The sequence below is a fragment of the Myodes glareolus genome, chromosome 22, assembly GCF_982192425.1.
Source record: "Myodes glareolus chromosome 22, mMyoGla1.1, whole genome shotgun sequence".
In the NCBI taxonomy this organism is placed as follows: Eukaryota; Metazoa; Chordata; class Mammalia; order Rodentia; family Cricetidae; genus Myodes; species Myodes glareolus.
The window spans coordinates 52,548,258-52,573,369 of NC_142047.1; the positions used below are offsets into that span (position 1 = coordinate 52,548,258).

The 25,112-nt window shown below is 45.8% G+C and overlaps 1 protein-coding gene across 1 annotated transcript; it reads left to right on the forward strand.

Moving 5' to 3' along the window:
* Nucleotides 1-23,580, forward strand: LOC125402646 (mitochondrial inner membrane m-AAA protease component AFG3L1). Its single transcript, XM_087900560.1, has 17 exons — nucleotides 1-180; nucleotides 3,788-3,863; nucleotides 4,517-4,591; nucleotides 5,548-5,642; nucleotides 6,695-6,844; nucleotides 8,301-8,369; nucleotides 9,599-9,723; nucleotides 10,400-10,670; nucleotides 12,066-12,203; nucleotides 12,420-12,573; nucleotides 13,420-13,527; nucleotides 14,467-14,592; nucleotides 18,961-19,071; nucleotides 19,583-19,698; nucleotides 20,959-21,159; nucleotides 21,236-21,430; nucleotides 21,541-23,580. The coding sequence occupies exons 1-17, from the start codon at nucleotides 43-45 to the stop codon at nucleotides 21,757-21,759; spliced, it is 2,367 nt and encodes a 788-aa protein (XP_087756686.1). The 5' UTR covers nucleotides 1-42; the 3' UTR covers nucleotides 21,760-23,580.
* Nucleotides 23,581-25,112: the final 1,532 nt, after the last annotated feature.

Here is a 25,112-nt window from a genome sequence, read left to right on the forward strand (position 1 = left end):
GCGCGTGCGCCCGCCTAGGCGGCGCGAGGTCAGGACAGGAGGATGTTACTACGGCTGGTGGGGGCGGCCGGCAGTCGGGCCCCGGCTTGGCCTTTCTCCAAGTTGTGGCGCTGTGGCGGCTGCGCAGGAAGCGGCGGGGCGGTCTGGAACAGCGTGAGGGTCGGTGGCATTGCTCGGCAGGTGAGGAGGGAAGCGCCCTCCACAGGTTTCAGGCGGCGTGGTGGGGGCTCCGCTGGACGTCGTAGTGACGTCATCTGCCTGCGGTTGGGTGGGGCGCAGCCGCTTCCGGATTTCCGCTGCAGATTCTCCTACCTTCCGCTGATCCTAGCAATTTAGGGTTTGCAATATAACTTTTAGCTATTTTTTGAGAGATTGTCCCCATTTATTTTTTTCCTTATTTATTTATTTGTTTATTTAAAGAATTTCCACTTCCTCCCCTCCTCCCAATACCCTCCCGCTCCCCCCACGATGGTCCCCATTTAAAAGGTATACTTTATTCATTAAAGAGGCGTAGCTCTTAATACTAAGCAGAGAAATATAGGCACATGGGATCTCTGCCGTGGATGCTTCATTCTTAGTTCAACCTTGTTACAGTATTTCACCACCCATCACATAGAGTGTGCATCTGTTAGTACAGTAAGGAGGCTCCATACCTCATGGAGAAAGGTAGCTATATATGTATTCTCCATCTCCAGATAGATCAGTCTGTGTTATCACTCGTCACAGCTGTTCTTCTTCAACTTGTGTTTGCTTCTGTTCCCTCCTTTTTCTTTCTTTGTTTTCCGAGACAGAGTTTCTCTGTAACCACCCTAGCTGTCCAGGACGGTTGTTCCCTCTTCATATGGCAGTAGTGTTGTGTAACTTTCGATGTTAAATGTAAATGGTCATTTACCCCAGATGTAATGTTGTGTAACTTTCGATGAGCAAATGTGCACTCATGACAGGTCAAAGAAATGATTCCGTTTCTCTAGCTTTGTGAACCAGTTAGTTTATTGGAATTAATTACGGTGGGCCTGAGAAAGAGTTACTTACAGGAGTGAGTCAGTCACACACATAGGTGACAACCCAGGGGAAAACTGCCTTCCCGGAGCTCCCTGCAAAACCTACAGGCAGTGCCTCCGAAGAGGGAGGGGCTCGTGCCCCCAGGAGCTGTTTACTGCCTGTCTAACTTTGGGGATGGGCCTTGAGAACCTGATCATTTCCTGAGCACAAGAGTTTTAAGGGCTTCCCTCCTTCCTCCAGGATCGACTTTTTGGGTTTGGAGGAAATGGCTGCACAAATGGATTGGCAGAATGCTCCCAAGTTTGTTTCAGTTGCAGAGCTCTTTTGTGTTCGGTGTTTCAGGTCCTGTTCTGGTGATTAGCCTGTTGAAGATCATTTAGTGAGTGTTGTAGATTGTTGTAGCACAGACAGTCACTGGAGGGCTGTGGACCTGTGTCTTTGTGAAAGACGTAAGCTGATTGTGTCACTTTTTATGGGTGAATAAATGTCTGTTCACCCTCGACAGATCCCTGGCAACAGACCAAAGGAGTGATATTGTGTGACACTTTTCCTAGGAGGTGTGAACAAACATCTACCCAACCCAGACAGGGAACTGACAACAGACCAGACTATGGGTAGCTCCGAGTCCAGCTTGGTGAACCAGTGAATTGTATTGGAGTTACTTACAGGAACAGAAATGACTCAGAGACAGACCCATCACCAATGGCCACCCAAGCATGGGAGACGGCTCACAAAAACTGGAAACCTGTAGCATACTGCTCAAGTTTCAGGAAGTTTAACAGGTTGAAGCATGTCCATTTCTAGTGGCTCGGTTGGTCTGAGCCGCTTCCAGGCATCTCAGCTGTCTGTCTTCTAGGCAGCTTATATGGCCTCTGCTTCATCCAGGTTGCTAGACTACTCTGCTTCTTCCCAGCTGTCTATCTGTATTGTGGTTTGTCTTGTCTGAGAGTGAGTCTCAGCAGTCTTTGATGCTTATGTATTTGGGGGAAGTAAGGGTCTAATGAATCTGGTTGACTGTGGTAATCACTCATGAAAATTAGTAAGATTTTGCCCAGAACATCCTCAATAGTTAGCTTGAATTTCTGAATGAAACTTCATCTTTCTTAGATCAGCAACCCTCACTTCAAACTTCAAACACACAACCCTTGAGGCGAAAAGATACAATTTTGGTTCTCAAGACATTTTTTTCTCCTGGGCTGGCTCCATTCCCCGTGTGCAGCTCTCCCTGGCAGGTTTCTCACAGCTCTGCTTCTCTAACACAGTCCAGACTTCACTTCCGCAGCTACACAAAATGGCCTCTTGGGGTTTCTTGTAGGCACTGCCCTGCCACATGTTATCTGGCCTCAGCATCTCTCCTTAACTGCAGAGGGAGATTTATAATCCCTTTCCTCATGTATCCTTCATGACTCTAAAGCCAGAATCACGTGTATCTACTGTCAAGTTTAGCTACTAACTTAGGGTGAGCCTCGGCCCCCTCAAATCACATTTTCAGCAAATTTGATGTGTTTTCTCGATTAAGAGCATTGCCTGCTCTTCCAAAGGTCCTGAGTTCAATTCCCAGCAACCACATGGTGGCTCACAACCATCTGTAATGAGGTCTGGTGCCCTCTTCTGGCCTTCAGGCATACACGCAGGAAGAACATTGTATACATAAAAAAAAAGAAAAAGGAGTATTGTTGTTTTAACCATCTCTCCAGCCCCCTAACTTGGTCTTCTTGATCCCTTATGTTGCCATCCCCCATCTCCTCCCTTCTACCCCCCTCCCAGTTTACTATTTTTCCTTCCTGGGGCCCTCTGTGTGTGTCCCTCTTAGGGCCCCCTTTTTTACCTAGCTTCTCTAGGGTTGTAGATTGTAGCCTGGTTATCCTTTGCTTTGCATCTGGTACCCACTTATGAGTGAACACATACTGTGTTTGTCTTTCTGGGTCTGGGTTACCTCACTCAGGATAGTTTTTTTCTAGTTCCATCCATTTGCCTGCAAATTTCAAGATGTCATTGTTTTTTAATACTGAGTAGTACTCCATTGTGTAAGTGTACCCACCACATTTTCTTTAACTATTCTTCAGTTGATGGGCATCTAGTTGTTTTCAGGTTCTGCTATTACAGGTTCTGCTGCTATTAACATAGTCCAGCAGATGTCCCTGTGGTATAATTGTGCATCCTTTGGGTATGTGCCCAAGAGTGGTATTGAGGTCAGTTGATTCCCAGTTTTCTGAGAAACTGCCATACTGATTTCCAGCGTGGCTGTTCAAGTTTGCACTCCCACCAGCAGTGGAGGAGTGTTCTCCTTAGAGAGTTCACATACTAAAGCTGAAAGCGGGAGGCAGAAAGGACACCGAGAATAGCACAAGTCTTTTGAAACCTCAAATCTTGTCCCCAGTGACACACCTCTTCCAACAAAGCCACACCTCCTTTTTTGTTTGTTTTAGGCAGGGTTTCTCTGTGTTGTCCTGGCTGTTCTGGAACTCAACTCTGTAGACCAGACTCAACCAGATTCACCTCAAACTCATAGATCCGCCGGCCTCTGACTCCTGAGTGCTAGGATTAAAGGCGTGCACTACCACTGCCTGTCTAGATATTATAGCTATAAAACAATTTTTTTGTGAGTCTTTACAGTGAGTTTAGTTTATATTTATTCTGTTTGAATAGCTAAGTAGGTAAATAAAGTAACAAACTCATGCCTCAGTCCAAATTCTGTCCCTCACATCCTATCCTGGTCACTTTGAGAAGATGCTGTGTTGCATTGCAGAAACAGCCTAATTGTCTCTCCTGTCGTTGTCCTCAGGGGATATACTCGCTGCAGGCTCTGCAGGGAAGACTGACGTGGTTCTCCCCAAGGCTGTGTTCAAAACCTCCCAAAGGTACAGTACTTCAGTAGCTGCATAAAGTTTATAACTAGTGTAATTTGCTTGGGGTGTCTCCCAGGTGACTGAGCAGGTGACAAGAGGGCACAACTAGCAGGTTCCATATTGAGTCACATAGTAGCACTCGAGCCTTTATCACGCTGATACATTGTTGACACCAGCAAAAGTGAAACTGTCTCAGAAGGATATTACTAGATGAATCTTGGCATGGGAGTTCATTTTTGTTTCTGTATAGTTGATTCTGGGGATCCAGCTTCAGGCTTGGGAAGTAAAACAGGTAGAGTAGTTACGGGGAACATAGTGGTCTACCTGGAGCCCTCTAGAGAAAGCCATGGACCTGTGCTTAGTGTTCTGAGCAGAGGAACCATACTCATAGAAGCATTTGGAGACCTCTATCTCCAGAGAGTAGAAGAAATATTCCTTATCTCACATGTGGGTTTGGGCCTGGCGCTGCATGTCACTCTGATCAGGTAAGAGAAAAAGACAGGAAGGAGAGCTAGCTTTCCTCTAACTTTCTCAGCCGGAGGAGTTGACTGTACTGCTGCTTTTCTGAATGCATGTTTGTGCATGTGTGCGTGTGCGCACGTGTGTGTGCACACATGTGAGTTTTCCTTTTAAACATACTACAACCTCTCCATTTTTTCCCTAAGGGTTTGAGAAATTTTTTAAGAATAAGAAGAATGGAAGAAGTACAGAACCAGGAAACTCAGTAGCTCCAAAAAAAGGTAAGAAGACCAGTTTGTTAAGTCAGACTGTCAAGTTTTACATTTGAGTATTTGATTTTACTTTTTATTTTATTTTATATGCTTGAATGTTTGGCTACGTGTGTGTTTGTGTACCATGTGCTCGCCTGGTGCCTAAAGAGGCCAGGAAAGGGTACAGAATCACCTGGAACTGGAGCTGCCATGTGTGTTTTTGGAATTGAACCTTTGGTTTTGGAAAAGTAGCCAGTTCTTTTTTTCTTTTCCTTTTCTAAAGATCTGTCTGTCTGTCTGTCTATCTATCTATCTATCTATCTATCTTATATATACAGTGATCTATCTGTCTGTCTGTCTGTCTGTCTATCTATCTATCTATCTATCTATCTATCTATCTATCTATCTATCTATCTTATATATACAGTGTTCTACCTGCAGGCCAGAAGAGAGCACCACATCTCATTATAGATGGTTGTGAGCCACCATGTGGTTGCTGGGAATTGAACTCTGGACCTGTGGATGAGCTGTCAGTGCACTTAACCTCAGCCATCTCTTCAGCCCATCACTTGTGCTTCAGGGATGGAACTCAGGTTCTCATGCTTGGTGGTAAATGAACCATCTCACTAGCCCTCCCTCCACCTTATTTTTTGAAGCAGGCTCTCTTCTAAACCGGAACTTGCTAGGTGGACCAGACCTCAGGGATCCTCTTGCCTATGCTGCTATAGCACTGAGTCTGCAGGAACGCATGTCACTGTGCCTGGCTGTTAACATAGGTGCCGGAGACTTGAACTTGGACCCTCATGGTTACACAGCAGACACATAACTGACAGAGCTACCTCCCTAACTCCTTTTTTGTTTTTTGAATTCTCCTTCTCTGGAAAATTATATATACTTCTTTTCTGTTGTAATATAAGACTTTTCTTTCTTTTTCTTTTTTTCTTTTTTTTCTTTCTTCTTCTTCTTTTTTTTTTTTTTAATCTCAGAAACTGTAGAACCGAAGAACACTGGGCCTGGAGGAGATGGAGGCAAGAGAGGAGGGAAGCGAGATGGCTTTGCCTGGTGGAAACGGATGCAGAAGGTTTGTGTGTATCTAAAGACCAGAGCCAGACATGCTGTTACTTATAGAGGGTGTGGTTGCTACAAAGCTAAGGCTTTCTGTGGTCTTTTTCTTATTTTATTCCTGCTCTTGGAGAAAAATCACTGGATAGTTTGATTTCTTTTTTGTTTTGGCTTTTTTGAGACAGGGTCTCCTATGCAACCTTGGCTGGCCTAGAACTCACTGTGTAGCCTAGGCTTGTGGTGAACCTCCTGTCTCTGCCTCTGAGTGTTGGAATTACAGATGTGCACTACTGTGCCCAGCTTCAACTATGTAATTTGTAACTAGTGTGTGTTTATTCGCAGTTGAAGAGGCTGGACAGCGTGTGGTCAGAGTGCTGGTGTGCCCAGTACTGTAGAGGCTTTGGTCTCTGTTGTCAAGCCTCCACTCATGGTGTCTTGTATGCTGCTCTGTCCGTAGAGGAGCAACACTGTATCTTTATATGACAAGAAGGAACAAAATCCACCCTTTAATTAATTGTGTTAGCACACAAATTCCATACTTGAAGACGGGCCCCATATGACTTCATCATTTCCCAAAGGTCCCTGTTGGTATTGATTTCCAGGGTGGATTTTTAAGGGCCTAGACAGTTCAAAGAATCTAAGAAATTTTAAAAAATGTGTATCAAGACTTAGAATCCAAGGTAAGAGAGACTCTTCTTCCAGGCCTGTTGGCACATACCTTTAATCCTAATACTCCTGAGGCAGAGGCAGGCACAGCTCTGTGACACTGGGGCTAGACTGGTCTTCATAGAGAGTCCCAGGCTAGCCAGGGCTACATACGGAAAAGAGAAATTTCCATTTTCATAAAGAAATGGTCGTTTTCATGGTGTTCAGAGGATCCCAGTTTGGCTTACAACTGCCTGTAGCTGCAGTTCCATGGAACCAAACTCCCTCTCCTGGCCATGAGCATCCCTTTTCCCAGGGACACACACATCCATGTAAATAAAAATGAAACAGAAAAATTTTAAGCCAAACATGAAGCCACGTGATTTGTTGCCTAACTAGAAAACGTGTTGTTTTTTTCTTCTGTAGGGGGAGTTTCCGTGGGATGACAAGGATTTCCGGAGTCTGGCTGTCCTGGGGGCAGGCGTGGCTGTGGGATTTTTATATTTCTACTTTAGAGATCCTGGAAAAGAGATCACCTGGAAGCACTTTGTGCAGTATTACCTCGCCAGAGGTCTGGTGAGGACATCTCCACACTGTCCTATTCAGGGGGTTCACAGTTGTTCCCTGAAGGAGCTGGAGTCAGGCTGCTGTGTGGTGGCATGCTCAGCAACCCACTGGGCACAGGAACGGCTCAGGCAGAACAGTGTCGGGCCTACTTTCTGGTCGGGTGGAAGCTGCCTTAATACCATGTCCTGGCAATCTCAAAATGATAAAAATTTAGCTTGTCTTTTGAAATTTGGCTGTATCCATCAGTCTTTGAATTTCAGTCTCATGTCTGATTCAAAACTCTTTTTCTCCTTCACTGTACCCCTGGCCCTTGCTGGTCAGCCCTGAACTTGTGAGACCCTATCTTGTGAGAGGTGCTTGGTGGCTCCCCTAAGAGTAGTGGGGACAGAGCTGCTGCAGCCCTCCTGCCTATGGACCTGCCATCTGTGCGTGTGCTAGTGTCTGATGTCTGATGGCCTATATGGGCACCCGTACACATATGGCAGACACAGACGTGTACACATAAATAAAAACAAATCTTACAAACAAATCGAGCAAGGAGAACAATACTGTGTCATCATATTTACAAAGTTGATTGTATCAAGTTGTGATTTCCTTTTTGGTTTTATTTTTGAGACTAGATTGCCTCTGCATCCCAATCTGGCCTTGAATTTGCAGCAGCACTCTTGTTTTTTGAGTACTGGGATTATAGGTGTGCCTATTTATTTTCTTTTCTCTTTTTCTGTTTCTTAGAGGCATATATCAGTCTATTGTACAGCCTCTGGTAGCTCATGAGCCTCTGGGACTGCTCTTATTCTTATTGACATTGTTTTTGTTTTTTTTCTCTGGTGGACAAAATGTTTGTGAATCAGGTCTGTACTCAAGACTGTACTGTATCGTGTTTGAGCGATGACTTGGTGGGTGCAGACACTCGCTGCACAAGTGTGAGGATTTCAGTTCAAATCCCCAGAACCCACATAAAAGCTGGATGCTTTGCAAGGATGTCTGATCTTTGCGCACCTGTGGGGAGGTGGGAAATGAAGAGAAGAATCCCTGGGAGCTTGTGGGTCAGGCAGCCTGGAACATGCAATGGAAAAGCAAAAATACACTGTCCAGAGCGAGGTTGTCCTCTCACGTCCACATATGGTGGCATGTTCATCAGAATTCATACGCATCGTGTTCTAACAGAGATTTTACTCTGTTGTCAGTATAAGACTGACTTGTATTATATTTATATTTTAAAATAATCTAGTATGGAGTTCAATTTTGAGAGACTTGTTGAGTTCTTTATTAAAATGAGATAAATTCATGCCCCAAGCTTATAGATCCAAGAGAGCAAGAAACCAAAACTTAATTAGACTGGGCTGCGGTTGGTAGGGGAGGATATGTTGTCTTTAGGATGTAGGTGTGCCCGTCACTGCACTGCTCATGCTTGGCTTGAATGTCCTTCTGCCTCAGCTGTTGTGACTGCTTTTCTTTTTCCCAGGTGGATCGGCTGGAGGTTGTGAACAAGCAATTTGTGCGTGTTATTCCTGTTCCTGGGACGACGTCCGAGGTGAGGGGTCAATTTAAGGTCAAGTGTCCCCTTACCTTTTGTTTGTGTGCTTGTTTCTTGAGACAGTCTCACTGAATATTCTGGAACTCGCCTGGATCTGCCTGCCGGTCTCCCAAGTGCTGGGATTAAAGGCGTGTGCTGCCACAGCAGATCACTTTTTTTTTTTTAAAGATTTGATTTTCATCGTTTTAGATTGTGTGGGTATGAGCATGTGAATACAGGTATTAGATCCCCTGGGAGTTAGGAGCCTCCTGACTTGGGAGCTGGGAAGCAGCTTTGGTCCTCTGCAGGAGCAGTTCACGTTCTTACTCTGAGTCTTCTCCCTAGTCCCTTGCTTTACCATTTTAAGAATTGTAATCTATAGTTGTCTGTGCAGTAAAATGCCTTCCCGTTGTCCAGCAGTCCATGTTACTTAGAATGGTTTGGGCTGGAGAGATGGCTCAGTGTACTGAGCACTGACTGTGCTTCTCGAGGACGCGAGTTGATTTCAAACACCCATGTGGAGGCTCAGAAGCATTCATAACTGCAGTTCTGAGGAGTCTGTTGCTCTCTTCCCGCCTTCCAGCCCCCACAGGTACTAACTAGGCTTGCATGTAGCACATAGACATGCGGGCAAAATGCCCATTCACAAAAAATAATTTATTTTTATTTTATTTTAATTCTTTCCATCTTTTGAGACAGGGTTTCTCTGTGTAACAACTCCTGCTATCCTGGAACTTACTCTGTAGACCTGGCTGGCCTTAAACTCACAGAGATTTGCCTGCTTCTACTTCCCGACTAAAGGCATGCGCCACCACTGCCCAGCAACAAAAAATAAAAATAACTAAATTTTTTTTTAAAAAATAATATGGTTTCTCTCATTGTCTTAAGTAGATATTGGCTAATGTAGGAAGCCTTTAAGAGAACTATAAGTAATTTTTGTCAAATAATATGTAAAAACTACTTGCTAAAATTTGTTAGAAAAGAATAAAAAGATGAAGGGAGACTTTGGTTACTGTTGCAACATTTTATACTTTGTCCAGAAGTTAGTTAAACCCTGAAGTTTGTGTGCCAGAACTGAATGAGCTGCTGTTTGCCTCCTTACTGCAGCTTCAGGAAGGGATTTGTCCATATCTGTCTGTCAAAGCCAGGGGAAAGGGCCTTTTCTGGGAAACACAGATGTGGGTGAGTGTGTCGGCGGTTCTCCGTGGGGCACATGGTAAACCTAAGCTTTCTCTTGGTCTCTGCAGAAGTTCGTGTGGTTTAACATTGGCAGTGTTGACACCTTTGAGAGGAACCTCGAGTCTGCTCAGTGGGAGCTGGGGATTGAGCCCACCAACCAGGCTGCGGTAGTCTACACTACAGAGAGTGATGGGTGAGTTCTAGGGATGCAGAGGTCCTTGGGAGACTAATGCAGGACATCTGAATCTTTGTTTGTTTGTTTGAGACAGGGTTACTCTGTATAATAGACCTAGGACATCTGATTATTAAAACAAAACAAAAATTCAGTTCTATTTTGGGGTGTGTTTATTTTTTTAAAACATTATAGGCATCTGCTAATGTTTACACTATCAATGCTAAAGGAAAATTTTTATTTTTTTTATTTTTTATTTTTTTTGTTTTGAGATGGCCTCAATCTTTTAGCCATCCAAGTCTCAACTCCTAGGTTTAAGTGATTCTCTTGTCTCGACCTCCCAAGTATACACCACGGCACTGGCTTGAGTCTGTTTATTGCAAAGAGAATGTCAGGCCTCTAAAAAGTATGTAGGAAAAATAAACATATTGGGTATCGATATCTTTACTGAACCGGAGTCTTCTAAGGAAAGTTATGGCTAAGGTTCTGTCAGACCTATTTGGTCAGAATCTAAGCCCTGTGCTGGGTGGGTTTGGGCAGATTCACTGTCATTAGGACTTGACTTCGGGACATTCTAGAAATAGCCCCTTTTCATACAGCGAAAGTTTTAGAGTGATTTGCTCTTTCTGGGTGACAGTGGAACTTCTGACCTTTTTCTTAAGCGAATGTAACAAATGCTTTTCTTGGATTTTTGCAGTTCTCTTCTTCGAAGCCTGGTGCCCACCCTGGTCCTGGTTAGCATCCTCCTCTATGCTATGAGGAGGGGTCCAATGGGGACTGGTCGTGGTGGGCGAGGAGGAGGCCTCTTCAGTGTTGGTGAGACAACAGCCAAGATCTTAAAAAACAACATTGATGTGAGGTTCGCAGATGTGGCTGGCTGTGAAGAAGCCAAATTGGAAATTATGGAATTTGTGAATTTCCTGAAGAACCCAAAGCAATATCAGGATTTAGGAGCCAAAATCCCAAAGGTACCAGTTTTAGGAAACAGTATGCGCTCTAGGCTGCAAGGTGAAGTACGGATTGCTGTGATTTAGAAGAGACAAATATTTAAGGGTTTTTTCCTTAAGTTTGTGTTCTGCCGATCACACAGAGGATGGAGATAGCACTGGCGGTGCAGGGCATTCAAAGCCTCAAGTGGCTTGGCCTGTCTAGCACTTGGTTGGTTGAGGTAGGAGGACTTGTGAGAGTTCAGAGCTAGTCTAGGCCACATCGTGAGTTCATGGCCAGCCTGTGCTGTAGACTAAGAGACACTGTCTCAAAGAGCCCACATCTGTTGTTTGTTTGTTTGTTAATGTTATGCGCTCATCTACAATGACCTAATGGCAGTCCAGCACTCTGAACTCTAGATACAAGATTTGTTGTTGGGACAGGGTCTCACTATGTAGCCCTGGCTGGCCTGAGACTCACTCTGTAGAGCAGGCTGCTTACCCCACTGAGATCTGCCTGCCTCTGCTTCCCAAATGCTGGCATTAAAGGCATGTGGCACTGTGCCCAACAGAAACAGGATATTAGATCTTTTTCAAGGGGCCAGTGAGATAGCTCTAACATACCAGGCCAGTTCCTAATCTGGTTTCTCATACAGAGCAGTCCCATCATTCTGCAATATTCTCTCTGTACTATCCAACATGGTAACCACCAGCCTGGCCTGGCTACTGAACATTGTGGCTACTGAGCTTTCGTAAAGTAGATAACAAAACTAATCTACATATTCAACTCAGGTGAATTTAAATTTCAAAAACTGTCTCTGATTCCTGCCACTATACTAGACAGCTCAGATCCAGAATCAAGACCAGTGAAGGCAGGCACACTGGTCTCCTCAGCTTCTCTTATCTCCAGGGCACAGCAGTGCCTGACTCTCTGTACATTCCAGACAATTGGCCATTGGACGTGGCTTAAGTCCGGGAGCAGAGCTTATATAGGAGTGGGTCTTGGTCTTGGCCCACCTGTACAGGTGTACCAGGTCTGAATGAGGCCCCAGATGATGGTATTGCACTTATCACAGGTTTGCTTGACGCTCTTGCTCTTCTCCTTGTAGAAGCGGTGCTCTAGGAGAACCCGGATATTGGGTTCTTCCTCATTGGGATCCTGTAGGGGAAAAGCAACGGAAAGGTCATAGGTGAGCTAAGCTGTAGCTCCTTCCCTTTGCTCAGGAACCTCCGCAAATGCCTTCCAGGAACTGCTTGTAGCAGAGTTTGAGTTTCTGCCCAAACTCATGTTCCCCTTCTCTCTTTAGCAACAGAACAGAACAGGTAGCCAGGTACCAACCCTCAAGAACATACACTATGGGCCTAGGCCTTGAGGGATGGCTCAGCAGTTAAGAGCACATGTCCTTCTGGAGAACTAGGTGTTCTTTTCTCTTGCAGGGAGCAATGCTTACTGGTCCACCTGGTACTGGCAAAACACTTCTTGCAAAAGCAACTGCTGGGGAGGCCAATGTGCCATTCATCACTGTGAATGGGTCGGAGTTCCTGGAAATGTTCGTTGGTGTTGGGCCAGCACGGGTAGGTGGCTGGATAAGCAACTGTAGAAGGTGCCGGCATGCTTCTTGTCCAGGATTGGTTATTTTATTTTGTGTAGCTATTGGCTCTGTGTGGGACAAGTGCTGAGTGTACCACATCAGGGAGGTACCGATGTCTCAAAGGGAGGGCTAAGAGTGAACCGTTCTTCTGTATGATAGGAATGTAAGTAACAAAATAGGGTCTGGCTTCTTTTTGCAGGTTCGTGACATGTTTGCAATGGCCCGGAAAAATGCTCCTTGTATTTTATTCATTGATGAGATTGATGCAATTGGCAGGAAGCGAGGCCGTGGTCACCTGGGAGGCCAGAGTGAGCAGGAGAACACTTTGAACCAGATGCTTGTGGAGATGGATGGTGAGTGGACACTGGCAGGTCTGCGGAGACTCAGTTTCCACAGGAATATGTATTCATTCTCCTCTCTCACTCTTTAGCCTGACTTCGAGCTCTGGTTCTTCCTGCCCTCATCTCCTGAGTGCTGGGATTACAGGCATGCACCACTGTGTCTGGCTGATGTGTTCTGGTTTTCAAAAAGAATGCTCTCAAGCAAATATGAGAGAGAAATCAGTGTTTGATTCACAAAGAGCTCCTCACTGTATAATGGCGGGGACTGAGTGGAGACAATAAAGGAAAAGAGACACATGTACACACCTAACTGTCATGCTCATGGGCTCGCCTTGGATGAGTGTTCCTTGCTTGCCGTCACCTGGCTGTGCGTGATGAATCCTTCAAGCCCACAAGGACTTGGGTAGAAGGAGGCAGTGAGCCCTGACAAGATGGTGTCAGATTAGCAGGGGTCACAAGTACAGAGACTCCACGTGTTCTGGGCTTTCTCTCACATCCTCGTCTCAGATTACAGGGTTCCCTGTGTGCTGAGAAGAGATCCGCTTTCCCACCAGTAGAAATGTACCTTACTCATAGCAGAAGGTAGTAGTGAGAGCTTAGAGCCAGAGGGCGGGTTTTTGTGTATCATCTTTTCTAGACTGGGACAGGCCTTGGCCCCTAGGGCAGCTGAGCAGGGCCTCATGCCTCTTTCTTGGCACTTACAGAAGGATGTGGGGCAAACAGAAGGGGATTCTGTTGTTGCCTTGGCCTTCCTCAAGTTAACCAGCGTATCTTGTGTTTAGGGTTGTGGGGCAAACAGAAGGGGATTCTGTTGTTGCCTTGGCCTTCCTCAAGTTAACCAGCGTATCTTGTGTTTAGGGTTCAACTCTACCACTAACGTGGTAGTGCTGGCTGGCACCAATCGCCCTGATATCCTTGACCCGGCCCTGACCCGGCCTGGCCGGTTTGACCGCCAGATCTACATTGGTGAGTGCCTGTCCTGTAGGTACTTGGGTTTGGATCTCAGCCCCTGAGGTTAAAGGTTTGGGTAACTCACTTGCTGTGCTTTTGGAGATGCTGATACTGGGTTCTCTCTGACAGTCCACATTTTGGGAACAGTAGGTGTGGTTTGGCTGTCCAAATGCCCTTGTAGTGAATACAGGGAAGGCCAGTATAGCCTGTTTCTATTCTCCAGATTTTATTTTCATACAACTTTATAAAACCTTGATACTTTAGGAGAAAAGGGTTTATCCTTTGTCCTGCTCCCTGATGGTTAAGGATATTTACCTTCCCTTCACGTTTCCCAGCACATTGACCTTGGGTAGATACTACCTGTGTCCCAGTAACACCTGTTGGGTTACATGACCTTGGGGGAATAGACTTAATATTGATTAAGAAGGTAGGTGTGTGTTTATAGGGTGTGTTTATTTGTTAGTGGTGATTGAACCCAGGGCCTTGTTCATGCTAACTCTACCAGTGAGCTACATACCTAGTCCAAGAAGGTGGGTTTTTTTTTGTTGTTGTTGTTTTGGTTCTTTCTGTTTTGTTTGTTTCTTTGAGACAGGGTTTCTCTGTGTAGCTTCGGTCTGTAAATCAGGCTGACCTCAAGCTCACAGAGACCCGCCTGTCTCTGCCTCGCAAGTGCTGGGATTAAAGGCCTGCGCCACCACCGCCCTGCCCAGAAGGTGTTTTGATGTATGGCATTGTCCAGTAGAAGTACACTTTTTTTCTTTCTTTCTTTCCTTTCTTTCTTTTCTTTTCTTTTCTTTTCTTTTTTTTCTTTTCTTTTTTTTTTTTTTTTAACTGTTTCTTGCTGCAGGCAGGGAGTTCTGCTGATTATCCTGAAAGTTTTGTGAAGTAGTTTCGGGGAAACATGTCCCCAAAGCTCTGAGAATGTAATTTTATCTGTCTCGTTTTCTTTACTAGGTCCCCCTGACATCAAAGGCAGGTCCTCCATTTTCAAGGTTCACTTGCGTCCACTCAAGCTAGATGAACGCCTCACCAAAGATGCTCTTTCGAGGAAACTAGCTGCCCTTACTCCGGGTTTCACTGGTAAGTGTTGGTTGCTGAGCCACTCATCTTAGCAGTGGCCACGGGCATCCATTGGTCTACAGTGACTGCTGATTGTCACACCTGCACATCTGGTCCTGGGCGCCCTGGTTTATAGAACTTTGAGCCTCCTGGAACATTCAAAGGTTTCAGATCTTCTTAACCTAAAACCTAGTGGTACCCATTTGAGTCTGTGGATTCCTGTTTAGACGTGAGTCTTTACTACACAGAGGTAAAAGTCATGTCTGAGGGGGATCCCTGAAGAGATGAATCACACCACACTTTGGTCTTGAACTCCCATCTGAAGTTAATGTGGTGTTTCCCTTTTCAAAACCTCATCTCTGTTGCTAGGATTCTTGTTTCCCTACCAGAGTGGTGTGAACCCCAGCAGTGGGTGGGAACCTATGGAATGGGTTTCTGACCTATTTGCCTCTCCATAGCAACCCTTTGGAAACTTTAGTTGCCTCATGGTTACTGTAGCAGGCTGTTTACCGGTCTTCTGTATGGTCTTCTGCCATATAGGCAGTGGAGCATCCTCACTCTGCTTACCTATAGCATCCTGTTCAGCACCGGGCCAGGCGTGTTTTACACACAGTATGCATTTGTCTGGTGTAGTGGTGGGAAGTTCTTGTCATGCTAACATGTGACGGGCCTTCTTGGTATTCTGCCTGGAGTGTCCTTCCTGTCCCATTTTTTCACCCCTTGCAAGTTCAGGTGTTCACTTACTACCCAGATTTCCCTATGAGGATTTTCATTTTGGAGGACTCAGTAAGAGAATTCAACACTTCCACAGTAGGGCAGACTGGCCACTCCCCAACTCTCTGACCCATTCCTACATGAACTTGAGGATGCTGCTGCATTAAAGTGCATTTTCAGGGCTGAAGAGCTGGCCCAGTGGTTAAGATTGTTTGCTACTCTTCCAAAGGAGTAGAGTTTAGTTACCAGCACCCACTGTGGGTGGATCTGTACCTCTTGCTCCAGGGATCTGATACACTCTTCTTGACTCCTCATATACATAAGTGATAAGATAAATTTTCAAAAACAAAGTACTTTTCCTCCCTTAGACTCATTGTTCATAAAAGGTATAGCACATAATCTATCAAGATGCTGAGGACAGAACTGTGTCATTGTTTTCACAGCAGGGGCCTTGTAAAGTCGCACATTATAAGGACTGCTGGCATGTTTCCAAAGTCAAAGAGATAGCACTGACTGTGGCACCCCATTGGTTCTTACTGTTGAAGGCTTCTTCTCCCCCTGTATAATTTTAGGTTGACCTTTGACTAGGAGATGCAGCTATTTTAATGCAACTGTTTTAATCCTGAGTGTTTCCTCAGAAAACAGGCACCTTAAATTTCTGTCATGGTCTCTACTTATTCTGCACCGCAGAGTATCAAGAAAAATAAAAACCTGTTAGGCAGTGGTGGTGCACGCCTTTAATCCCAGCACTTGGGAGGCAGAGGCTGGAAGATCTCTGTGAATTCGGTGAATTTGAGGCCAGCCTGGTTTACAAGAGCTAGTTTCAGGACAGGCTCCAAAGCTACAGAGAAACCCTGTCTCAAAAAACTGAAACGAAACAAAACAAACAAAAAAGAGGTACTAAAAATTTTGATTGATGATTTAACAGAAAACTATAAAGCCTGCAATGAAGCAGGTATTATATGTTCACAGAGGAAGAAAATGTTAAAGCCCCAAGTAAATACAATATTAAGCATAATAAGCAATTTTTGTTTGTTTTGTTTTGTTTTGTTTATGGAGATAGGGTTTCTTTGTGTAGGCTTAGCTGTTCTGAAACTCATTCTATAGACCAGGTTGGCCTCAAACTCAGATTTGCCTGCCCTGTTCCATCACTGCCCGCAGTTCTTAACATGGGCAGGTAAGTGGGCTCCAAAGGATCCCAGTAACCCATAGAGTGGAAAGAGAGAAACATCCTCCACAGTTTGCCCTCTGACCACCACACATGCAGTGTGACACACTCACACACATACACAATACATGAATAATTGTAATTTTTAAAAATTATTAAAAGCAAGCTGGGTATAGTGGCACACACCTTTAATCCCAGCACTTGGGAAGCAGAGTCAGGTGGACCTCTGTGAGTTCAAGGTCAGCCTGGTCTACAGAGCGAGTGCCAGGACAACTAAGGCTACATGAGAAACCCTGTCTCAAGTTAAATAAATAAATTAGTAGATAACAAATCAAAAAGACTCTTAAAATTACATATCTTAAATATTCTCAAAATTCTAAAAGAACGTAGACCATGTATCTGATAAAGGTATGGTAGTACATACCATGGTCATCACATTAGGGAAGTTGAGGCTAGCTTGAGTTATATAATGAGACCCTGGGAGGGACTTAAATACACATTTTTGCAAATAATGGCTGATAAGTACATTAAAAATTATTCAACATTGATTATTAGGAAAGTACAAAGTAAAAGCACAATGTATTACAACTTCATACCTGAAAAGGGTGACTATACTAAAAAAAAAAAAAAAAAAAAAGCTGAGGGGGTTGGAGAGATGGCTCAGAGGTTAAGACCACTGACTGCTCTTCCAGAGGTCCTGAGTTCAATTCCCAGCAACCACGTGGTGACTCACAGCCATCTATAATGAGATCTGGTGCCCTCTTCTGGCATGCAAGCAAACATGGAAGGAATGTTGTATACATAATAAGTAAATAAATCTTTAAAAAAAAAAAAGCTGAGAACAAGAGTTCAAACCCTAATGTTGGGAGTAGGAATGGAAAATGGAAATGGTGGAGCCACTATAGAAATCAGTCTGATGGTCCAAATGCAATACAGGGTTACTATATGACCCAGTGATTCCACTCCTGCGTGTATTCTCAAGAGAATTGAAAAATGTATGTCAGACTTGAACATCGTGTTTATAGCCCCATTATTTGTAATAGTCCTGAAGTAGAACTCAGTCAAGTTCCCAGCAATGGATGAGTAGATTGGCAATCTATGGTATATACTATAGAACAATTCTCAGCTGAAAAAGGAATACGCTCCTAGGGCTAGGAAGATGGCTCAGATTATAGGAATACTTGCTCTTTCAGAGGACCTGGGTTGCTTGTTCTCAGCACCCACATGGTCACTCACAACTACTACTCCAGTTCTGGTCTCCCTGGGCACCAAGCACACATGTGATGCATATTACATATATTCAGACACATACTTACACATTTAAAATAAATAAAATTTAACAAAAAAGGATGAGGTACTGATACACACTACAGCATAGATAAGTCTAAAAAATAATGCTCAAAGAAAGAAACCAGTCTTAAAAAGCCACATCTTATATGAGTCATTTTCCCATGAGGATGTGGGCTTTCAGCAGAGATGCAGAAAATCCAAGTCCACAGAGGTGAAAACAGACTAGTAGTTGATTGGAATTGGAATGGGAGATAGGTATAAAGGCCCAAGGTGTCTCAGATGATGGAAGGTGTCTTAGATCGGGGCCGTGAATGACAACTCTGGTGTCTTAGTTTCTTTTCCTGTTGCTCTGATACAAAACCTAAGTAACCTAAGGGAGAGTGGGTTTCAAAAAGGTTCAGAGTTCCAGGATCCAGTCCACCGTGATGGGGAGTCACAGTGACAGGAGCTTAAGGGAGCTGGTCACATCTCATCTAGGAATGGAGATCAGTGAGCACACGCATGTTAGTACCCAGCTCATTTCTACTCACACAGCCCAGCTCCTTCCCACAGTTAAGATGATATCAATTGGCATAACCATGACAATTCTCACATGCTGTCTTAGCTACTTTCTATTGCTGTAATACAACACCATGACCAGAGCATTTAATTGGGCATATGGGTTTAGAGTGTTAGAGTCCGCGATGGTGGAGCAAAGGCACAGCAGTAGGAGAGAGCCGAGAGCTCACATTTTAAACCACAGTTGGAAGCAGAGAGAGCTGTCTGGGAATGGTATGGACTGTATTGAAACCTCAAATCCCAACTCCCAGTGACACACCTCCTCCAACAAGGCCACACCTCCTAAATCCTTCTCAAACGGTTCTACTCATTGGGGACCAGGTATTCAAACATATAAGCCTATGGGGACCATTCTCATTCAAACCACCATGTCCAGAGATCTGTGTGTCAGGAGATTGTAAAGTCTTTCAAGTTATTGTCCAAGTTACTAAAAGCTAATATTGCATATTCCTTTATGATACATGGATTATTTATCAATAAAATTTCATAACTAACCAGAAACTTTAGCTAAAGTTATAGTGGTTGGTGAAGTAATTTCTACCTACATTTTCTGCTGAAGTTTAACTGGGCTGCTGCTTGAGATTTTCCTTTAATGAAGTTGATCTTGGTAGGACTCCAACAGCCAGGAACACTGACTTGACTTTCTTTTCCTGACCCAGGTGCTGATATTTCCAATGTGTGCAACGAAGCAGCACTGATTGCTGCCCGCCATCTTAGCCCTTCTGTCCAGGAGAAGCACTTTGAGCAAGCCATCGAGAGGGTCATTGGAGGTGAGCCCACATCCCCTGGGCAGACATTTATTGGCTAACCTAGGCTCATTTCAGCATGGAGAAAACACAATTGGCTTTTTGAACCAAAATTTAGAACTAGGGCTCTCCTAGCAGCTTTCACTGTCTCCTGAGTTGTATGCAGGCCATTTGCAGGCCTTGAGAACCAGAGCTAGGCTTGGATGTAGAAGACAGGGAAAGTCTACTTGGAGGGAGGAAGGGTGGAGCTTGGGTGAATGGTATTCCCAAGGAAAAGCCTGTGCTAGGTAGGGGCCATCCCAGGACGCCTACTGCTAGAGTTCATCATTGTCAGAGCGGTGAGTGTGCCATGTGGGCAGTTCATACAGTAGCCTGGAGCAGCTTAGCTAGATGTGCTAGCCAGGCAGGAATTGGAATTTGGTGAATTAATAAAGGTCTCAGGGGTATGGCAGTCGGTTTAGACTGTCCAGTGTCCTTGGGGGTTGCAGGTGGACATTCTTCCCCTGTTTCTCACTCCTTGGAATGTGGTTTGTAGGCCTTGAGAAGAAGACCCAGGTCCTACAACCCAGTGAAAAGACAACTGTCGCCTACCATGAGGCAGGGCATGCAGTGGTGGGCTGGTTCTTGGAACATGCAGACCCTCTGCTGAAGGTCAGTTTCTGAGTGAGGCTGCTGATGGCCTTGGCAGCCTCTAGGCCCAGGCGCCATCTCTGGCTTTCCAGGTATCAGCACACTTGTAGACATGACCTTTTACTTTCTTTTCTCTGTTTTTAAGAGAGAGAGAGAATGTGTGTATGTGAATATAGGTGCGTGTGCATGCATGTGTGCGCACGTGTGTGTGTGTGTTTGTGTGTGTGTGTATATATATACATGTATTATGGTCAGATGTTGGAGCCAGTTTTCTCCTACTATATAGATTCTGGGGATTAAACTCAGGTCATAAACCTTGGTGGTAAGTGCCTTTACCATCTGAGCCATCTCACCAGCCCCCCTTTTACTTTTCAAGGAGTGTGTTGGTCTATAATTTGTCTGGTTCTTTTTGGAGTGGGGAAGCAGAGCAAGCTCTGGGTGGGCCTTGCTGACATTTTAAGCTCTGGATCTGACTCTTGTCGGAGTGATTGTGCGTTCAGTTCCTGCAGAGCCTCTGTGGGACAGTCAGACACTGAGGCTGTTGGCGTGAGTGTGCTCCTCAGGGAGCACTGGTCTGTAGTGGCTCAAGCTTGGGGCCCTTATCCTGCCTCTCTCAGTCGTAAAAGGACCGTGGCCAGTGCAGCACCTGGTGGAACAATGTTTGAGGCTGACAAAGACAAGACTTTGAATTTTTTTAAAGATTAATTTTCATTTTTTTAAAGATTTATTTTATGTGTATGAGTGGTGTGCCTGCATGTGTATGTGCACCAGGTGACTTCAGCAGAAGAATGTCAGATGCCTGAATTCAACATACAGAGTTGCAGGTGGTTGTGATAACTGTGTGGGTGCTGGGAACTGAACCTGGGTCCATTTAAAAGTGTGTGTGTGTGTGTGTGTTGTGTAGGATTGTATACATGAATGCAGTCCTCACAGAGTCCTAAAGGGGGTGTGCATCTGATCAGGCCTGGAGTTATAGATGGTTGTGAGACACTGACGGGGTGGTGGAAACTGAACTTGGGTCCATTTGTTGCTTTTGCAACAAATGCTCTTCACTGTTAGCCATCTCTCTAGCCTGTATTTTTCCTAGTGTGTGGTAGAGGAGTGGGGGGGGGGTTGTACATGAGTGCAGTCCTTAAAGAGTCCTGAAGGGGGGCTGGAGTTACAAGATGGTTGTAAGCCACCCCATGCGACTGCTGGGAACTGAACTGGGATTTTCTGCAAGAGCAATACATGCTCTTGTCTGCGGACCCATTTCTCTAACTCCAGGCTCTTATCTTTCAGGTGTCCATCATACCTCGGGGCAAGGGGCTTGGCTATGCTCAGTACCTTCCCCGTGAGCAATACCTCTACACACGGGAGCAGCTCTTTGACCGCATGTGTATGATGCTAGGGGGCCGGGTGGCTGAGCAGCTGTTCTTTGGCAAGATCACTACAGGGGCTCAGGATGACCTAAGGAAAGTGACCCACAGTGCCTATGCCCAGGTAAGGCGCTGTCCTAGTGTGTGACTCTGTCCGTTGGAGTGGACCCAGCCAACCCAAGGCTCCTCCTGTACTTCAGATTGTGCAATTTGGAATGAGCGAGAAGCTGGGCCAGGTATCCTTTGACCTCCCCAGACAAGGAGAGACCATGGTGGAGAAGCCGTACAGTGAAGCCACTGCCCAGCTCATTGATGAGGAGGTCCGGCACCTTGTCAGGTCTGCCTATGATCGGACCCTGGAACTGCTCACACAGTGCCGGGAGCAGGTCGAGAAGGTGAGTGGGCTTCACTCAGACATAGCCAGGTTGTGGGTTCCAGGTTGGGATATGGTCAGGTACATCCCTGTCCTGGACATGGCAGCCTCATGGGTGGCTCTCCTTTTCAGGTGAGCCGGCGACTCCTGGAGAAGGAAGTGCTGGAGAAGGCTGACATGGTGGAGCTCTTGGGCCCTCGGCCCTTTGCAGAGAAGTCCACCTATGAGGAATTTGTAGAGGGCACCGGCAGCCTAGAGGAGGACACATCCCTTCCTGAGGGGCTGAAAGACTGGAATCAGGGACGGGAGGAAGGAGGCACTGAGCGGAGCTTACAGGAGAGCCCTGTGTAGCATTGGCCTATTCGACCACTGTTGGCTAGGAGCTGCTCAGCCTTTACAGAACAGCTGTCAGAGTAACTGAAAAACAAATTAAAATAGGTGACAACTGCAAAGGGATGTTTTAGAGAAGACTATTTAGACTCCACAGAAGAGAGAGCTAGGACTTGACAGCCTCCATCCAAGGCAATAGCTAAGGAATCAAGGTGTGGCCAGAGGCCACGGGCCCTGGACCTAGAGGTCTGTCAGTTCAGGTAGAAAGGGAGTTGGACGCTGGCTTCTATGAAGCCATGAGTGTTTTCTTTGGGGAATTCCATGTATAGGGCATTAGGAGCTACATCAGCTTCCAGTAGACACAGAACTGATTCAGTGTCCGAGTGTGCCGCCTTATAGCTTGCCTCTGACGTAATTAATTGCTCAGAGGCTAAGCCTTGATCCAACACAATAAAGTCTGGTGAAGAATTAATGAAACTGTAAGCCAGTCATCAGGGGAAGGCTAGATTCTTAAGCGGATCAGTGCTTAGGAAAGAAAGCCAGCCCGGCTGCAGGAGAGGCTAAGATCTCTGGCTAAGGAGAGGGAGTGTGACTGTCCCTGGCCTTGGTGGCCTTAGCTCTGGTGCCTGTTTATCAACCATCTTGTAGGACAGCTCTTGAGTAAAGGAAGGGCTTCGTGAGCTCCAAGCCTCCTTGGTCTAAAAGAGGCATCTTTTTCTTGTTGATCCTGGGGTGTGGTAAGGCCTGAACACAAGACCTTAATGCTTGGGTCCTAGGGTTCCACGACAGTGTGCTTGTGGTTTTCCTCTGGGACTCCCTGGGATCAGATCTCAGGGCTGCACCATCAGCTGCATCAGCCAGCTCTTCCAGTCTGCTCACGCCCTGGGGAGGAATCCATTTGCTCCCTTGACTTATTTAAAAGTTTTGTATGTATGCCCACAGATGTTCATGTCTGCATATGATAACGTGTGTCCATATGATTATGTGGAGACCAGGGGTTGACTAGTATGTCTTCCTCAGTTGCTTTTTTTCTTTTTGGTTTTTGAGATAGGGTTTCTCTGTAGCTTTGGAGTCTGTCCTGGAATTTGCTCTGTAGACCAGGCTGGCCTTGAACTCACAGAGATCTGCCTGACTCTGCCTCCCAAGTACTGGGATTAAAGGTGTGTCACCACCACCCAGCCCTTAATTGCTTTCTACCTTATTTGATTTTTTTTTCATTTTAGTTGTGATTGTGTCTGCACACGAACACATATGCTCCACGGTACACATGTAGGTCAGAGAACAACTGTGAGAGTCAGTTCTGTCCTCCTTCTGTGTGGGTTCTAACAGTGATCAGGCTTGGCAGAACCTGCCTTTACCCACTGAGCCATCTTGCCAGCAGTGTACCCTGTTTTTTGAGATGAGGTCTTTTACTGAATCTGGCTAGATTTGCAGGCCAGCAAGCTCAAAGGATCCTCTGGTCTCTGCCTTCCCAGTGCTGGGATTACAGGTATCCCTTTCTGCCTGGCCTTTATATGGATGATGTGCAGCTGACTACTTGGATTTCCATGCTTGTGCAGCAAGCACTTCAGCAGCTCAGCCTCTCTCCAGCTTCCTGGCTGACTCGTCAGGAGAGCAGAGAGCTGCCCTCTGCCTCTTAAACCGTTACGTCCTTAACTTTTCTTTGGGGCCTGGATAAAGACCAGACACTGAATGCACATAGTATAGTACATTTCTAAATTGTGTTTGCCTCAGAGCCTCAGAAACAGAAATTTTATCAGGGGACAGATACTTCCAACTTTTGCTGTTTGTAAAATGTACATTACTGAATTTTAAAAATAAAATGCTTTTTTCATTTTTTAATTTTATGTGTATGGGAGTTCTGACTGCATGTCTGTATGTGTACCACGTGCAGGCAATACCAATTGGATCCTCTGGAGCTGAAGCTTAGGGTGAACCACCATGTGGGTGCTGGGAATTGAACCCAGGTCCTGGAAGAGCAGCAGCTGATGCTCTTAACTGCTGAGCCATCTCTCCAGCCCCACATGATTAAATTTTTAAAATCTTCAGGGCTCAGCCTTTATCATGGTCTCAGTCACTGAGCTACTTAGGGTCCTGGGGGTCTTGTATTAGCTTCCCTCTGATGAGGTAGGGGTGACTCCTTGGCCCCAGAAGGCCTGTGACATTGTAGACTCTGACAGATTCTAGAGCCAGCATTGTCACAGGGTTGTTTGAGGTTGCTACTTCGGCATATCTGTGGGACTCTTTCCCAGAGTCACTGACCAGTGGAGGGGTGGGTGGCTGGGTTGACCCTGTCGCCCCTGGACTGCTCCTGTAGGAGATCTACAGTGTCAGAGCCTGCAACAGGCTATGGGGATGGTGGAGCGGGGCAGGATAGGCAGTGTATGCCTCTGGAAGACTGGAACTACCACTGGCCCTAATCACCGCTCAGTAGACCATGATCCTCTACTGCCCTTTGAAGATCTAGGAGCAGGGCTCCTGTGCATCACAGACCTGGGGTGGTCAACATCTAACCGCACTTGGGCTGCACCTCTCATCCTATTCGGTCAGTGTCCCCATGGTTTGCCACCCCACACCTTCACCTTGTTTGATCCGGGTGTCTCCCCGTACTCTTTCACAAGTTGCTGGTTAAAGAGCTATAACTTCCTCTTGCTTTGCTGGTACCTTATCAGTGAAATCCATTTTCCTGTCTGTTGTATGTGACATATGGTGTGTGTGTCACAGCACTCCATTTCCAGACAGCAGAACACGTAACACCACACTGGTGCTGCTCCACCTGCCATGGACACCTGAGACTATGCCCGCAAAGGCCAGCAGGAGGTGTGAGCCGGCCATTCTTCCCCGCTCAGAACTAAGAGCAAGTAAGGTTGACAGAGCGTCTCCCTGCCTGCTACCCCCTGAGGAAAGGGGAAAGGGACAGGGATGTTTAGAATTCCCAGAAAATGGACAGTAGACCTGACTGTCTGTGTGGAAAGTCACGGTCACCTGAGCCTGCAGAAAGGTGGTCACTCCTGGCTGGCTTCATAATCACCTCATTTCACTTGTTAATTTAAGCAGCAAGGTTTGGGCTTCCCCGTGACTTCTGGACAGAGTGTTCCTTCAGCTCAGGACACCTTTGTTGGCTGGAAGAGTTGGCAGCATTTTATTTCTTAGTGGTTCCTTTTGTTGTTGGGGACTAGAAATCCAGGGCACTTGCCCCTAAAATGCAACTCAAATAAGGACAGCCTGGAAGAGCACAGCAGAGCTCCCAGGGGCACTTTGATATCAGCTAGAAGGACCACTGGTCCAGGGATGGCGATACTTTAATCCCACTCTGTAAATGTGCCCCATGGGAGCTGCAGTAGGAAGAGTGGATGGTGGGGGTAAGACCCTGG

Bases quoted from the DNA above. Each gene is read 5' to 3' on its own strand.
- LOC125402646 (XM_087900560.1), top strand. From the start codon at position 43: ATGTTACTACGGCTGGTGGGGGCGGCCGGCAGTCGGGCCCCGGCTTGG. The intron at 6,845-8,300 runs GTGAGGACATCT...TCTTTTTCCCAG, and splicing joins ATTACCTCGCCAGAGGTCTG to GTGGATCGGCTGGAGGTTGT. The intron at 8,370-9,598 runs GTGAGGGGTCAA...TGGTCTCTGCAG, and splicing joins TTCCTGGGACGACGTCCGAG to AAGTTCGTGTGGTTTAACAT.